The following is a 16,521-nucleotide window of genomic DNA, read 5'->3' as shown; positions in this document are numbered from 1 at the left end:
AACTATTCAATTCCATGGGTTTTTGGAGAGAGAAAAAAATTCCCAAGTATTTCTGAGGGCAAGGATCCATTGCAAGCACACATTCCACTGGACTTCTATTGCAATCCTAGAGTGTATCACTTATGATATCATTTATGAGTAAACATGCAGTTGAATAACTCTCACAGAAGCAAAGCTTAATTTCAAGTTATTTCAGTCACTAAGATCCCTGGCTGTTTTCCAACAATAAGTCTATGATAGATAATGGCAACCTTCAGAGAGTCACGTAGTTCTATAGTTTTCACTTAAAAGATGTAGGTAGCATTCTGCAAAAATGAAAATAGGCATTCTAGGGCAAAAAGACTGGATTGAAAATCAAAAGAAAAAGCAGCCCAAAGGAGCGTAATTATAAAGGAAGCTTTAAAAACAGACTTCAAATCAGTATGGAGAGTGCTAAGACAACTAAAATCGATCTACCATATGACCTAGCTGTCCCACTCCTGGGAATATACCGAAAGGAAGTAAAATCTGCATATGAGAAAGCAACCTGCAACCCTATATTTATAGCAGCACAATCCGCAATAGTGAAGACATGGAAACAACCCAGATACGCCTTCAAAAGAGGAGTGGATAAAGAAACAGTGGTGCATCTGCTCTATGAAATACTACTCAGCCACTGAAAAGAGTGAAACTCTACCGTTTGCAATAAAATGGTCCCAACTGGAGACCATTATGCTCAGTGAAGTAAGCCAACCCCCAAAAGGACAAATATCATACATTCTATATAAGGTGAAATTCATGCAAAATATAGAACAAATAGATATATAGGTAAACATGTGTGTGTGTGTGTGTGTGTGTGTGTGTATTGTTGAACTGTACAATGGAGACTACCATATTGGAAAGTAAAGATACATTGTAGTATGCAGCTCCACTCCTGAATAAAAGGAGTAATCCCAGTGAAACGGCCAAATATATACCTTGACAATATGATACTAAATTTTCTATCTTTGTATCTACAATGCCATGATGAGTTGAAATAGCAGAATGTTAATCTTGTAACTGTTATTAAAGGACTATATCATTGTGATAATGTGTATGGAAATTGTGAGAGGAGAGCACAGGAAGGGAGAATAGGAAAAAAAAGGGGAAAATTCCTGTACCTACAAAAATGTATCACAGAAAATAGTAAAAATAATTTAAAAAACAGATTTCACAATGTGAAAAAAACATTTCAAATGTTCAGAGGATTTTAAGAAGGATGGACAATTTTTAGAATTTATGTATAAAAAGAAAAGTGGAAATTTTGGAACTGGAAAATGAAATGAAGAAAATTAAAAATTCAATAGAGAAAATTTCAACTCAATTACAGTGAAAAACATTGAGCAAATAATTTAAAAATAGTCAAAATACTTGGATAGGTATTTCTCCAAAGAAATACATAAATGATTAAATAATAACAAAAAAGATATTCAACATCATTAGTCACTGGGGAAATAGAGGTCTAAAGTACAGCAGGATGCCATGTCACACCCTTGACATGACTACAATTAAAACAATGGTAAAAAGTAACAAGTATAGGCGACAATGAGGAGAAATTAGAACTCCTGAACATTTGTTGAGAAGGTAAAACGATATGACTGTCACAGGAAACATTATTGAAATTTCTAAGAAAAAAGCAAAATATGAATAATCACGGAATCTAACAATTCCATATGTGGGTATACACTCAAACAGTGTGAAAGCAGCATCTCAAAGAGATTTTGTAGCTGCCACAGTCCTAGCAGCACTGCTGGCAACAGTATGATTGATCTGAACACCCAGTAATGGATGTGCAAATAAGCAAAATGTGGTAGACACTTGACACAGAGGATTGGTCAATCTTAAATGTAAAGATATCCTGATATCCACTGAAGCATGGATGAGACCTAAGGACATTCTACTAAGTAAAACAAACACCTACAAGGAGACAAATATGTTTTCACATCCACAGGAAAGTAGGCAAAAATCAGAGATAGAAGCAAATTGGTGGATGTTAGAGGCGAGAGAAGAGAGAATATAGAATTATTGTAGAAAGGCTAGAGCGTTTCAGTGTCATCAGATTAGGGGTGTTACAGAGAGCAATTGTGGTAATAGCTGTACAACACAGTGAATGTGTTTATTACCACTAAACTGTACACTTAAAAATAGTTAGGGTAAATTTTGTAAGCTTTTATTACAAAAAAAAAAAAAAAGCTTGAAAAGCAAACATTTACAACACAGAGTTAAGACAGTGCAATCCAATCAGAAAAAAATAGGTGAAAAGTGTGAAGAGGAGAAAAAACTTGTGGAAATACATATGGGATAAAGTGAGAAGGTGTTAATAGGCATAAAACTGGAATTCCAGAAGAAGAGAGTGGAAAGATAAATCAGAGATACCTGTGGGACAAAACGGTGGGAAATTTTAAAAAACTGAATAATGACATATTGAAAGTCAAAAATTGCGGTGAACCAAAGATAACTATGAAGAAAATACAACCTACAAGATAAAATCTGAAAATTAATCAAGAAAAGAGGTATATTAGTTTTCACAAACAAAGCAAAACTAAAAACAAGAATACTATACAACAGGCTGAACTGAAGGCACAGACTTGTTTGACAAGGTATCAACCAAGTTGGTGGGGCAGGAAACTCCAGCATAAAGGCAAAATAAAGCCCCTTTAAGACAAACACTTTCCAACACCAAAAAATAAAAAAGCAAAACACTGAGTTTGTCATTAGCAAATCTACACTAAAAAAAAATAGCAAAGAATAATTTTCAGTCAAAAGTGCAATTCCTAAGATACAGAAAAGAATCCATAACAAGGACCCGGCGCTGTGGCCTAGCAGCTGAAGTCCTTGCCTTGAACGCGCCAGGATCCCATATGGACACCGGTTCTAATCCCGGCAGCCCCACTTCCCATCCAGCTCCCTGCCTGTGGCCTGGGAAAGCAGTCAAAGACAGCCCAAAGACTTGAGACCATGCACCCGAGTGGGAGACCTGGAGGAGGCTCCTGGCTCCAGATCGGCGTAGCACCAGCCGTTGCAGTCACCTGGGGAATGAATCATCGGATGGAAGTTCTTCCTCTCTGTCTCTGCTCCTTTCTGTAATCTGACTTTGTAATGAAAACAAAATAAATCTTTTTTTAAAAAAAGAATAACAAGAGAGATAAAAAAAAAATACATTGACAACGAAATAGTAAATTATTTTCTGGAATAAAAATGAATGCATGAATAAAATAAGAGTGGGGCTGGGAAGGATATACACATTATTCTAAAATTTCCTTTCCTTTTACTTTGATCAATTCAAATGAATATATGATCTTTCGAACCACCTGTGGAAGAAAACTAACACCCTATCAAGGTAAGAAAATTGGAGTGAAAGCTTCCTAACCACCCAAAAGAAGATATAAAAGGAAAAAAAGAACAGAGATTCAATGTAACAATTAGAAATGCTTAGTGAGACGGTAGACTTAAACAAAAATTTTCAGGAATTATACTCAATGATAATAAATAAAACCTATTTTAAAAGACAAACACCCTATAGGATTTTTTTAAGATGCTTATGTTTTTTGTTACATACCGTTAAAAGAAAGGTGTCAAAAGGGAATGGAAATAATTGTTATAACTATTAGAATTTTGGACAACTAAGTTATGTTTTTGGACATACTTTGAGGTGCCAAGAACAGTTGTCACATTAGGAATTCAAGTCTGGAATATGAGGTGAGAGGTCCGTACTGCAGATAAATACTTGAAGTGCATGCAGATAAGTCATATTTAGATTTGTGGGACTGAATTGAATCACATTCACATGAAAGAGTAGCTTTCAACATTAAAGCCTGTTCCATAAACGACAAGTCAGGAGGAGTGTCTGTGTGAGTATTAACATTTTAGAAGCCAAGAAAATAACTTATTTTAAGATGAATGGAAAGTCAGCTCTAGCAAGTACTTCTGAAAGGCCAAATGGACAGAAAGTGAGCACTGGGCTTGGCGATACAGACAGTCACAGGGAGGCAGTGCGGATTAAAGCCTCACTGGAGTGGGCACATCAAATGGGAGGAGAAGCGAAGCTGGTGACCACAGATAACTCCTTCCAGGAGCTTCGAGAACTACGGTCATGGCTTCATGAAAAACTGGTTTTCTGCAGCACCTACTTGGCTGAAGGCACAACAGTCAGCAAATTACTACTATTTCTGTGAACTGGGCTATGACCTTGTTTGTTATTTACAACTTAGTGGTTAAGAGCATGGACCAGACTCTGGATCCAGAACGACATGGGTTCATATCTCAGTCTATTCCTTATTAATTATATGATCTTGAGTAAGCTACTTATCACTTCATGCCTTGGTTTCTGCACATATGAAATGTAAATGACAACAGTACTTATTTAACAGGTAGGTTAGATAATTAATAGGTGAAATGGGGTCTGATGCAGATCAAGTATGTTACCATATTATTAAACAAGAATACAGGTTGCCCAGTTGAAATTTCAGATAAACAAAACAAAAAAAGGTTTTAGTATATATTCCATGCTACATTAATTTGACAATCCTTTATAAAAATAGATATTAAATACATTTATTTAATAATATTTTTGTATATATGTCTCCAAGACATTGGAAATCTATCACTTTGCATTACAGTTAATTCTGTTTATCTTTCACTCATGTGAGTTTCCCAAAGGCAAAAACCATGCCTTATTTATCCCTTTATCCCTGAACTTCACATGGGTAACAGAAGAATTGTTTCATACAAGCGGAGCAGCTGGGACTTGAATCAGCACACAGAAAGGATGCTGGTGCCATAGGCAGAGGCTTAGCCCACTACACTATGGGTGCCACCTCCCCAATGAAGAGATTATTTTTCTAGTTTTTAGCGTAGTATAATATATCAAACTCCCTCTGAGTTTCTGTGTGATAATATTTAAAAACAAATGTGTCAAAAACCAATTTAGAATTATGTACAATCCTTCAAATGGCTAGTCATACAAATCGCATTAAATTTCAAAGATATTCTTTCTATAGTACTTCTAAGACTACCATATACTGTAAGAATCTTAAAAATGTGTACTTTAAACTTTATTCAGCATTCAGTGGTATTTAAATTAAGGATTTTATCTGACTATTGTCAAAGACTGTTTTTACCACTTTCTTTTTAGAGTAGTATAATAATGATGTAATTTACTATTTCACACAAAAATTACTTAAGTTCATAACAAAACTTAAGTATATAAAATATCACAACATATGCACTAAGCCAGGTGTTTGCAACATGTAATAGATATTTTGATTTAAATCTGGAAATATGTGTTAGTGAAAAAAATATCAGTTTATTGTTAATTCAATAGGTACTCATGGAATGCCTATTATATGCCATTATAACATTTCTTTAATAGAAAGAATAATCTACAATTATGCTGAAAGCTAAACATTAGCATTATACTCTCCCCAGTTTGATACAATTTCAGTGATAATAACCTATCAGTGATTAAATTATCTCATTGAAGCATGCACACGTGCATGCATGGGTACAAATCTATGCATTCTGAAGTGAAAAAATTCCAAAATAAATCCCCCCCACACACAAAGAATTGCTTCATACAACACAGAAGGAATTAAAGGTTTGGGCACTAAAATGGAGTCCTACAGTGTCACCAAAACTACTTTCCATCCTTCTTGCTGCTGCATTTCTTTGAAGTGACTACAACAATATGTATTTCTAGGCACAGTCGAAGAAGCAAAGATTCAACTCCCATCACTCCTTGCTTAGTCTTGCCAAAGATCTTGCAACCAGTTATGGGTTAATAATGATATTTCACATACGCTTTTGCCATCCTTAGTAGATGGAGTCAGAAACTGCCATACCTTTAGTGAAGGAAATACTGCTCGATAAAATGTTTTATGATGAGAGTAGGAAAATTATAATAAGAGAGTTTATTCCCATAACATGGTAACTCTCCCTGGTATAGGTCTTCCTAATATCCATCTTTCCCTTCTTCCTTCCTTAGCTGACATCACCTAAAGGACTCATCTTCTTACACTTCCATATGACCACACATCTGTAGACATGAGATGTAAGCAGAGTCGACTGGATGGTGCTACCAGGAGAGTTACTACTTCACGGGTGAAAAACAAGACTTCACCGGAAAACCCCAAAGCCTCTTACCCTTCCACTTTTGGTCCTTCTCTTCCTTGACCTTCTTGGAGAATATGTACTACTGTCATAGATGATAACAGATACAACAGATTATACATGCTATGACGATTTTTTACAAAGCTGAAACATATTCATTCCTCAAATTCTCAACTTCGATTGAAGTCAATAAGTGAAGCCTGAATATTATGAATGTAAGCATGATGATCAATAATGACTATAAAGTATGCTGAAATAGGTCAGAGGTAAGAATAATTACAGTATTACTTACCAAAGAAATCCAGAATTTCTCTGGCCCAGAGTAAAATCCACACAGGATGGGAGAAGGGGTTGGTGGCATAAAGATTTCAGGTAATGGTTCCTCTTCCTCTTCCTCCTCTAGCTCCTCTACTTCTTTCCCTCCATTTTCTCCCATTTCTTCTCTTAGCTTCCTCCTTTCTTCCCTTTCTTGTTCCTTCAATTCCTTTTTCTTCTTTCTTTTTTCTATTTCTATTAGTCTCTTTTAAAAGATACATTAAATAGAAAAATAACTGAAAACCACATAGACTACGGAGGAAGACAAAGAAGTAGAAGGAAGATAGAATTCTAGAAAACTCACAGTTCTGATACAATAAATGACATTTAAAATAACTATCAGTTTGTATGTATGTCTGTAACATTGAAACTTTCAAATCACTGGGATGTGTCACTTCTATTTTATCCCCCACAAACCCTGGCTTTGTAAAATTATTTAGTCATCCTTTTCTGAAGAGGGACACTAAAGACAGTTTCTCCTGCAGCCTGTCACTGTCAACCCATAAACTAGGTAGACAGAAATGGTCTACAAGGAGAGGTGCTTCCAGCTTTAGGAATGCTGAGTTAGGGCCTATTCATCTATCAACTGAACATCAGAAAACGGACCTTGGCTTCCCATCTCTTCTCTTCATTCTCTTTATCCCTCTGAATGACCTTCATAATTTACATGATCTCAACCCAGCAATCCCCTCCCTCCTCAAAAGCTCAATATGGATCCCAGTGGTCTCAACTGAAGTGACGTGGCTGGCTTTAAGGAGCTCTATGCTCCACTACATAGACTGCTGTCACATCCCTCCCCAAATCAGACTCTTCCATTCCACCACTAATTATTTCCAGAAAACACCAAACTCCACTCTGTCTTCCCTTGGACATTCTCCCAATGTTTGTTATCATTCTCCCCATTTAGTCTTCTCAAAAATTTTCCCTTTGCTTAATTACTAAATGCCATTTCCAAGTTGTTACCATTGACATCCTCCCACCTCTCCATTAGAATCATTTATTCTTTCCTATCTAAACCCCCAACATTGCTTTTTTTTTGTACTTTTATTATCTATTACTACATTTTAATCCACTTATCTTTTTATTAGGTTATAAACTCCTTAGGGTTGGGGTCAACACCTCATTCTTTGTACTCCCCTAGCACTTATAAAGAATATTCTGAAGAAAGAAAAAAACAGGAAAGAAGAATGAAGAATATTCCATACCAGAATCTTAGATTTGACACTTGAGTAATGGAAACACTTTAGGTGCATGTCTTTGATTTCATAGGAAGCTAGATCATGATCATCCTCTTCTTCCTTTAGGATTGGACACGGAGCTTCAAGGACATAGCCATTCTGACAGATTATGAGTAAAGTGTTTTCAGGCTAAAAAAATTCAACATGTAATTTACATTTATACACATTTTAGAAGCATAGTACTAGAAGATTATACACCAGGAAAAGCATAATTGCTGCTTATATTAACCCCTTTTAAAATATAACTAATTCCTCCTTGTAGTTTTTGGTAATAAGTCAAGCTTGCTATTAATTACTACAAAATGATTAGTACCAAGTATTATCAATTAATTATAAGTAACAAATTAATTGCTGAAATTAGATTCTAATTTGGTTTCTTTGTAGATACTATAACATATTTCTGAGCCAAACATGTGGTTGTGAAATCTCTTAGCCCAAAGGGAGGATTAATAGAATTGGAGTTTCTACAGAAAATCTGTAGCGTGTGGACAGTACATTCAAGTTCAACTTTCTTCAGCTCATTCCCTAACTCCTGAGTTCACTTTAGAAAGACGTTCCCAAAGTTGTTGTCCTCTTTTTTCTTTTATCCCATAAGTATACCCAGGGAAATCTTACAGCTTTCATTACCACTCACATGCAATTAGATTCAAAAGTAACATCTCTGGTCCAGATTGCTGTTTGGGGGCCAAAACCACATGTGGGAAATCCCCACCTTGATATTTCACAGATATTTTATTTGAAATGTTTATTCAAATATTTTATTCTTTGATTACCTATTGTGTATCTACTATGAACTCAGCATTTTGTTAAATGTGAGAAATAAAATTATAGTAAGGATATCAAGCATTGTCTCTGCCATTATGAACCTTGTCTCTAACAGGAAAGCCGTTCTTTTAGCAAACCATACAAATAAACATAAATTACAACTGCAAATGTACTGCAGGATGGCCATGGCAAAAAGTAGAGTGTACAAGACTTCCTGAAGAGGAGGTATCAAGCTTCGAGGTGAAGGATAAGATAGTATTACATCACAGGAATGGGGAAGGGTTTGAGAGAGAACACTATTTAAAGTAACCAAAAGAATATAACAGAAAGGAGAAAGGTTGAAATCAGAAAATGGTGATGCTTAACTTGAGTTCATACTAACTGGTATGGGTGAAGCTGTGCTTTCTCCTAAGCTCCACAGTTTAAAGTCCTTACCCCTAGAACATCAAAACATAACTGCAATTGGAAGCAGAGCCCATAGAGAGCTGGTTAAATTAATACAGGGTGGTAAACGTGGGCCCTTAACCCAGTGATCACTGTCCTTATTGAAACAGAAGAACAGAGACATAAAGAAAACACTGAAAGGCCCTGGTGCAATGGCTCAATTATTAATCCTTCCTGTGCAATGACCAGAATCTCATACAAATGCTGGCTCAACCCTGACTGCTCCACTTCCTATCCAGTTCCAATTATGGCCTGGAAAAGCAGCAGAGGAGGGTCCAAAGCTTTGGGACCTTGCACACATATCAGAGATATAGAAGAAGCTCTTGACTCCTGCTTTGGATAAGCTCAACTCCAGCAACTGCAGCCATTTGGGAAGTGAACCAGCAAATGGAAGATCTTTCTTTTTCCTTCTCTCTGTAAATTTGCCTTTCCAACATAAATAAATAAATCTTTAAAGAAGAAAAAGAAGCAGCAGCAGCAACTGCTAATTTGTAAAAGCATTTTTCTATATAGTAGTAACTAATTTCTACTGTTTTTTCTTCTTTAAAAGATCTTCAAATAGAGTAGAAATATTAGCTCAAAACTCCTGACAGCACTTCTTTGTAGTTCATCAGTATTATCATCCTGGAGCGTGGTTAGTACAATACTGCTTAGACATGCAATCAATACTTCATTGTCCTAATTATATTACATCAAACTTTGCCAAAATAGGGACACTGAATAAAACCCATAATCAACTCTGACTTGCTAATTATTACAAAAGCAGCAATAGAAATTTAAAAAATAGAGGTGGATTGAGGGTGAGGGGTGAAATAGAGAGATAAATAAAAGGTACACTCAGATCTTAAAATTGAGCTTCTGACCGTCAGAAAGACTGACCAATCCATCCCATGTTGTACATGTGGTCAACAGTCATCATTGTTGAAGCAGAGCCTGACTTAACCTTGTGTTTCGTGAGGAAATCAAGAGTAACTAATTAGAGTATGAAAGAGAAACGAGGATGTGAGGGAAAGGCAGAGCTCCTGGGTGATGCTCCCATGATTAGAGAAGCAATAGGTTTCTCTAGTAGAGAAGCAGTTGTCACGTTCCTTTTTCCCTATTGGAGAACTTAAGAGTAGGGTTAATGTGACCTGGTATTCCCTATGTACACAGATCACTCTATTTTATTAAACCTGCAAAACAAACAATGACTTACATGAGAGATTGTAGACCATATTAATTGGATAACAGGTCCAGGAGTGTTAATATAACCAATTGGCTTATAATCCTTTTCCACATCAAAGAAAAAAACAGTATGATCTTTACTCTAAGAAAGAAGAGATATACCCTTCAAATGCATATTATGAAACCAAACACACAGAGCACAAAAAAAAATCATTTAATATTTACAATGCTTTAAAATGGAAGTATACCTACATACAATGGTCACATAACACAGATTATTTTCAGAGAATTCATGTTCATTTTCCCCATATGCTCCAGTATGTGGCTAGAAAATGTGATCACTGTACTTACACATAAAACTAATTTACAAACAATTCCAAATGCATATGTTCACGTACTAATGCATAAGGAATTTATATGGTCACTCTTCATTTGACAATATTGATAATAACCAAAACATCCAGTGTGACTTCCAGATGAAACTTTCTATTAATTTAAAATATGCATTAGAACTGAATTTGTAAGAACAATTTAAAATGCTATGCGCAGAACACATTGAAAGAATATGAACACAAAGAAAGTACTTCATTTTTAGAAATTGAATTTCACTAAATAAATCATGATCAAATAGGCAACAAAAAGGGCAAATTTAACCATGAAATTCCAATGAGAAACAAAAGGAAATCTACTGCTTACCCCTGTAGCTAGGATTTCCCCATCACGTTCATAAGCTAAAGCAGTGACACAATCAGTATGTGGTTTAAAAACCTGTCTCAAGTGAATATCTGCATCCAAAACTTTCTTCCGTCCTGCAAAAATTGTGAGACCTTTTGGATCATAAAGTTCAAGGATTCGAACAACTCCATCTTCAAATCCTACAATAATTTGTGCTCCACTGTAGCTTACCTTGGGAAAAAAAAGTAAATATAAGAGACCTGAAATTAACGGATTTAGAAAGTTATGCCATGTAACTGATAACTCTGTATTTTATCTAAATTTGGGCAATTTAGTAGAGGCTGTCTGGCCAGTTCTACATACTCCCATACTTCGTTCAACTCCAACTGAATGTTCATTCCAAAAAAAGTTTAACAAGTGTCTAAATGTACCAATAACTTCAGACTCAGTGGAGATACCAAGAAGATTAAGATGGTTGTCAGTACAAACAGCTTAGGGGGAAATACAAATAATGTAATATTTTCAATCTGCTGAGGTAAGTGTTATAAGACACACAACCACAGCCCTCGGGGTTCAGGGGAATAATCACCTCGGAGGGAGGACCTAACTTCCCTTGAAGGTGTGTTCACAGGCAGCCATGAAGAAAGGATGATACGCACCTTGATCTGAGTCATGAGGTGACGACTTCCAGGAAGAGGAAGAGGGAAGCAAGAAAAAGGGGTCTTTAAATACTAGCCTAATATCCATGTGATCATTATTTGGATATAAAGCTGAAAATAAGTTATTCTTAGAACATCACACATTCATGCAAATAAACGACTCTGTCCATGGGTGGCGCTTAAGCACTTCAGACAGTGTGCAAACAGATTAGGGAACTGAGTGAGCTAGATCTGCCATTCCAAGTGCTCTGTCCGCTCCACTTATTCTAGAGTCTTCATTGTGCTGGCTGTGTTCCCTGATTTGTTTTCCTTCTGCTCTTTCCCCAGCCACCATGTGCACGTGGTGAGCTGTCCACAGGCCTGCCTGGGCTCTGGGGGCTGCTGCCTTCGTTGAGTACACCAAGGGGGGCAGTCTCCATGACTGGGCAGGTCTGGGGCCCACCCGCTGCCCTCACTGGGTGGTGAATGGGATTAGGGAGGGGCACGACCTTGGGCCTGGGAGTTTAAACTTCCAGCAGCCTCCTGGCTGCTGGTGGGTCTCAGGACCGGGCGTCTCATGCCTGGATCCCAGAAGACAGCCACCATGTACATGTGGTGAGCTGTCCCTGGGTGGCCAGTGCGCCATTTGGTGCCAGACTCTGCCTGCTGGCTGCCTGGCCAGGGAACTGTGGGGTTTTGGTTCTTTGAATCACTGCTTTGGTAGTTCCAGGTTGAACCCACTGTGTTTCTAGGACGTGAAGCAATTGTAAAGATTCCCAATGACAGTAACTCTTCCTTTGAAAAATTTATAATCACTGAACAATGCTGACCACCAAATACCAGTCCACACAAAAGCTATGGCTCGGAGCTTGTCCAGCAGAATCATACCCTGTTACCTGACATGATGATGGATCAGAAGAAGGGTCACGTTAAGCAGGGCCGTTACATTAACTAGCACTAGAACCATGACCGGGGGCAGATTCTGTGAGGAATGTGTGGGCCAAACCCTACGGAAATTCTAACCCCATTGGTTAGCTCAAGAGTTGGGGTGGTGATGGACTAAGCTTGGTGTGACCAAAGAGCCTGCCATCAATCACAGGTAAAGGAACCCCCAATAGTCTGGACTGGTCAGCGCAGCAGCACCCAAATGTGCATCCTGAATAGGGTGTGGGGTGGGCCAGGCTGCAACATTCACCAGCTCATACAAGGCCAAATGGAAGGCCAGACTTCACCAGAACCTGGCCTAATCCCAATGACATGTATGAGAACTGGGTCAGGGAGTGGATTAAGTGGAGGAACTTGGGAAACTTTCTTGGCAAGTCATAGCTCCCGATGGTGAACATGTGGTCCAGACCTGGGAGTCGGACAAGCTGGGCAAAGTAGCTCCAACAGCTGGCAAATGTGTCAATTGGTAATGGAACAGGGTGGACTGGACAGGACTGAGCAATCCTTAACCCACAAGTGAAACCAGGAGACCAGGACGGTGCACAGGTCATGCCGAGCTAGGCTCTTGTACCTAGTGGTCTGCATGAGCCAGGGACACTAAGCCACAGTGTCTAAGACAGAGGTCGGGACAGGTGAGGGGCTGAGCCAAGCTGAGTCAGAGCAACCACTGGCATGTGCGTGATCTATGGCTGGGAACAGGCCCAGTTGGGGAGCTAAGGGGACAACCCTAGCTGGGTTGAGGTTCCCACACAGGGGCGCGTGGGCTAGAATGGGGGCTGTGTTTTGAGTGGGAAACGGTTGTAGTCTCCCTTGGCACAAGTGTGGACTGGGATTGGATGCACCGAGCCGGGCCAGACTCCAACACCCTTTGGTGTCCTGGAGGACCAGGGTAGATGTGGGATGGACTAGGCAAGGTCTCAACCCCTACTGAGCCATGTGTGAGCCATATGTGGGTATGGACAAGCCATGGCTGGGCTGAAACATCCAACAGCAAGAACCAGTTTGGGTTGAAGGCCAGACAGGAAAAGCCACATTTCTGCTAGGACAGGAGCTGAGCTGAGTAGGACTGCCTCATGGACCCACTGGTATGCACGAAATCTGGCATTGGGAGAGGTTCTGATGGAGGAGCCTGGGCAACTCCTCTGGCAGGACACAGACCCGGCAAGTAAGTGCAAGAAACATGCTAGGAAACAGCCCAGAACAGGCCATGGAAAGTTACCCACTGTCATGCAATTGGCAGGGGTTGGGGGAAGACCAGGCTGAATCTGTTCACATCACCCACTGGCAAATCCAAGCACCAGAACAGGATGGGTCGAGCCAGATTCGGTCACAACAAAAACTAGTGCACAATACGAATGCCAAGGTGAGGTTGCCTGTACTGGACGGACGTGACTGCAGCACCCAACCAGCACACATGAGAACCAGGAAGGGAGGGGGCGAAGCCGGCAGGGGAATAAGGGGTGGTTCCTTTGCTGGACAGTTACTCCCACTGGGGAGCGTGAGCTGGGATGGGGCAGACCAGACTAAGCAGGCAACACCTGTACAACACTTGTACGCCTCATGTGGACTAGATCAGGGAAAAGCCAGGCTGGGCAGATTACTCCTACTGGTGCAAACAAAATTAGAGTGGGTAAGGGTTGTTTGGGTTTAGCCATAGCATCAGCTGGCAAAACTGGCACTGGGAGCTAGTTCTGTCAAGTCAAACCACAGAACTACCTGGAGAGTGCACACTCCAGGCCTGGGAGAGGCCTGGGAAGGAAATAGTGGGCTTGGGTTACCACTTCCACAGAAGGGCACGAAAACAAGGACAGGGGCTGGGATAGAATGGGGTATGGGACAGACTGGACTACTGCTTCACATACTGGCAAACCAGGGTAGAGGGCGGGCCTGGTGGGGGTTAGTGTGGGTTGCTCCAACTAGGCTGCAGCTCCCACTGATTTATGCAAGGGCCGAGTATGTGCTGGGCAGAACCAGGCTGGACTGCAACACCCATTGGTTCCAGTGGAAGTCGGGAGTGAAAACAGAACCAACCCAGCGATCACAACCACCAGCTGATTGGGGCCATGGACTGTGCTGGGTCCTGTACTTGCTAGTACATACAAGAATCTGGTCTGAGAACACCTCAGACAAAGTTTCTTTGGAGATCTTCCCAATCGAAAAGACAGACTCAGAACCCTAACCAAGAAAAGAGAGAAGCCAGAACAGGTCAATCAACCATCTCAGCTATATGTTGGCAGCAAAATATGGGGCAAACGGAGACTCTATGATGGACTATGTCAATCAGTGGAGTCTTCAAAGACCTCATAGTGCTTGGAGTGGCCAGATTGGCAGTGATTCATGAATGGTGAACTATCGAAACCACTTGAACAAGAACCTCGGAGCATACCCTACTTCTGGGACCTGGGGAGGGTGGGAAATTGGGTGGGCCTTCTCCCTTAATATCCGCCCTTTTAAACATGAAAGAAACAATATGGAAATAATAGTCTTACCCACTTTCCTATAGCTCTTGAACCTTTTTACCCTAATTAACCACGCAAAGATTGTCAAAAATATAATTAAAAAAAGGAAAGAAATTTCCCTCCATTCTAGTCATACCTATTTTGGCCTGAAACTTTTTTTTTTTTATTGTTGCTTACATTGTATTATGTAGTACAGTTTTATAGGCACTGGGGATTCCCCCCACCCCTCCCATACCCCTCCCCCCATGGTGGATTCCTCCACCTTGTTGCATAACCATAGTTCAAGTTCAGTTGAGATTCATTGCTTGCAAACACTTGCCTAGCATAAAGTTCAGCGTCTTATTGTCCAGATAAGTTCAGTGGCCTCTTGGGGAGACCTTCTATGGTCTGAAGATAGGTCTAACAGAGTAAAGATCTGGTCAGTTAAAAGCCCCAACAAGGCCTCAGTATCAATATACAACATTATGGAATTAATTGACATAGTATTGGGTAAACAATATGTTAAAAATAATGCAAGTTCCCTTCTTCGAAACATCTGGGTTGAGACAGTATCAATGACAGGTTCAAAAAATAACAAACAACCAAACAAAAAATTACAGGTTAAATCAAGGCAAACATGTGGTATCTAATCTTTTGGGATTCGCTCATTTCCCTTAGCATTATAGTTTCCAGTTGTGCCCATTTAGCCACAAAGAACTGCATTTTGTTTTTTTTTAATAGCTGAGTAGTACTCCATGGAGTAGATGAACCAAAGCTTTCTTATCCAATCTTCTGCTGATGGGCATTTCGGTTGCTTCCATGTTTTTGCAATTACTGACTGTGCTGCAATGAACATAGGGATGCATGTTGGTTTGTCGTAAAACAGGTGTTTTGGATATATTCCTAGGAGTGCTATTGCTGGGTCATATGGTATGCAGATTTTGAGTTGTTTGAGTGTTCTCCAGACTGATTTCCATAAAGGCTGTACCAATTTGCAGCTCCACCAGCAGTGGAGTAGGGTTTTTTTTGTATTTCAACTCACTTGATCTTAGCCAAAAGGCCGAGAAGTGATTTTGTATTTCAATTCAAAAAAGTATTAAACATTCCACAAAACACTTCCATTGCATTTTGAAAACATGGTTGCACATTCTCTGAAATACTCTCTGTGCCCAAAGAGATAAAGTCCTTTTCTGTTGAATCTGGCTGGGGCTGGTGAATGTGTGCCTGTTTAGCCTAATGGAGTAAGAAATGGTCATTTAACTTCATAGACTGGGTCATAGAAGGCCATAAGTCAATCCCAAAAAAGTTAAATACCATATGTTTTCTATAATATAAGGAAACCATCATGCAAACTGGAATGTATACTGATGGAGCAATAAAGACTACCATACCCAGATGTGAAGGCACGATGCAACATGCATCTCTACTTCCAAATAAAAGATAGACTCCCAATGAAAGCGTTGGACATATCCAGACAATGGGATAATGGGCAGTCTGACATTGTCTGTACCAATAATGTTGGGGCACACTTAAATAGCAGACTGATGGAATTGTAACTCCTTATGAAGGAAAGCACTGACAATATGGGGAAAAATCAGTCAGGGGGTGGGAACTTGGGGGAGGGGAATCCCAGACTATACAGAATTGTACCACAAAGTTCAAAATTTAAAATAAAAATAATAAAATTAAACTTAAAGATAAAAATTAAAAGGCCACTGGCTTCTGCCTTATTTGTTAGAATACTAGTCCTTGGCACCCTGAGCCATTGGGTAA

At 39.4% G+C, this 16,521-nt stretch overlaps 1 protein-coding gene across 1 annotated transcript in view; it reads right to left on the bottom strand.

Moving 5' to 3' along the window:
- The window catches only part of CFAP44 (cilia and flagella associated protein 44), an 82,877-nt gene that overhangs the window by 44,060 nt on the left and 22,296 nt on the right, over positions 1-16,521 (bottom strand). Inside the window, exons 13-16 of the mRNA XM_040980908.1 lie at positions 10,749-10,958; positions 10,084-10,194; positions 7,647-7,808; positions 6,419-6,646 (exon numbers count right to left, since the gene is read on the bottom strand). Coding sequence (XP_040836842.1) covers positions 6,419-6,646; positions 7,647-7,808; positions 10,084-10,194; positions 10,749-10,958 — 711 coding nt within the window. The remainder of the gene's footprint in view (positions 1-6,418; positions 6,647-7,646; positions 7,809-10,083; positions 10,195-10,748; positions 10,959-16,521) is intronic.

Source organism: Ochotona curzoniae, unplaced genomic scaffold (assembly GCF_017591425.1).
Source record: "Ochotona curzoniae isolate NIBS_2020 unplaced genomic scaffold, NIBS_Ocur_1.0 contig_3498, whole genome shotgun sequence".
Classification (NCBI taxonomy): domain Eukaryota; kingdom Metazoa; phylum Chordata; class Mammalia; order Lagomorpha; family Ochotonidae; genus Ochotona; species Ochotona curzoniae.
Note: the sequence above shows the minus strand (reverse complement) of the source record. Positions and strands in the feature narration are given on the sequence as shown.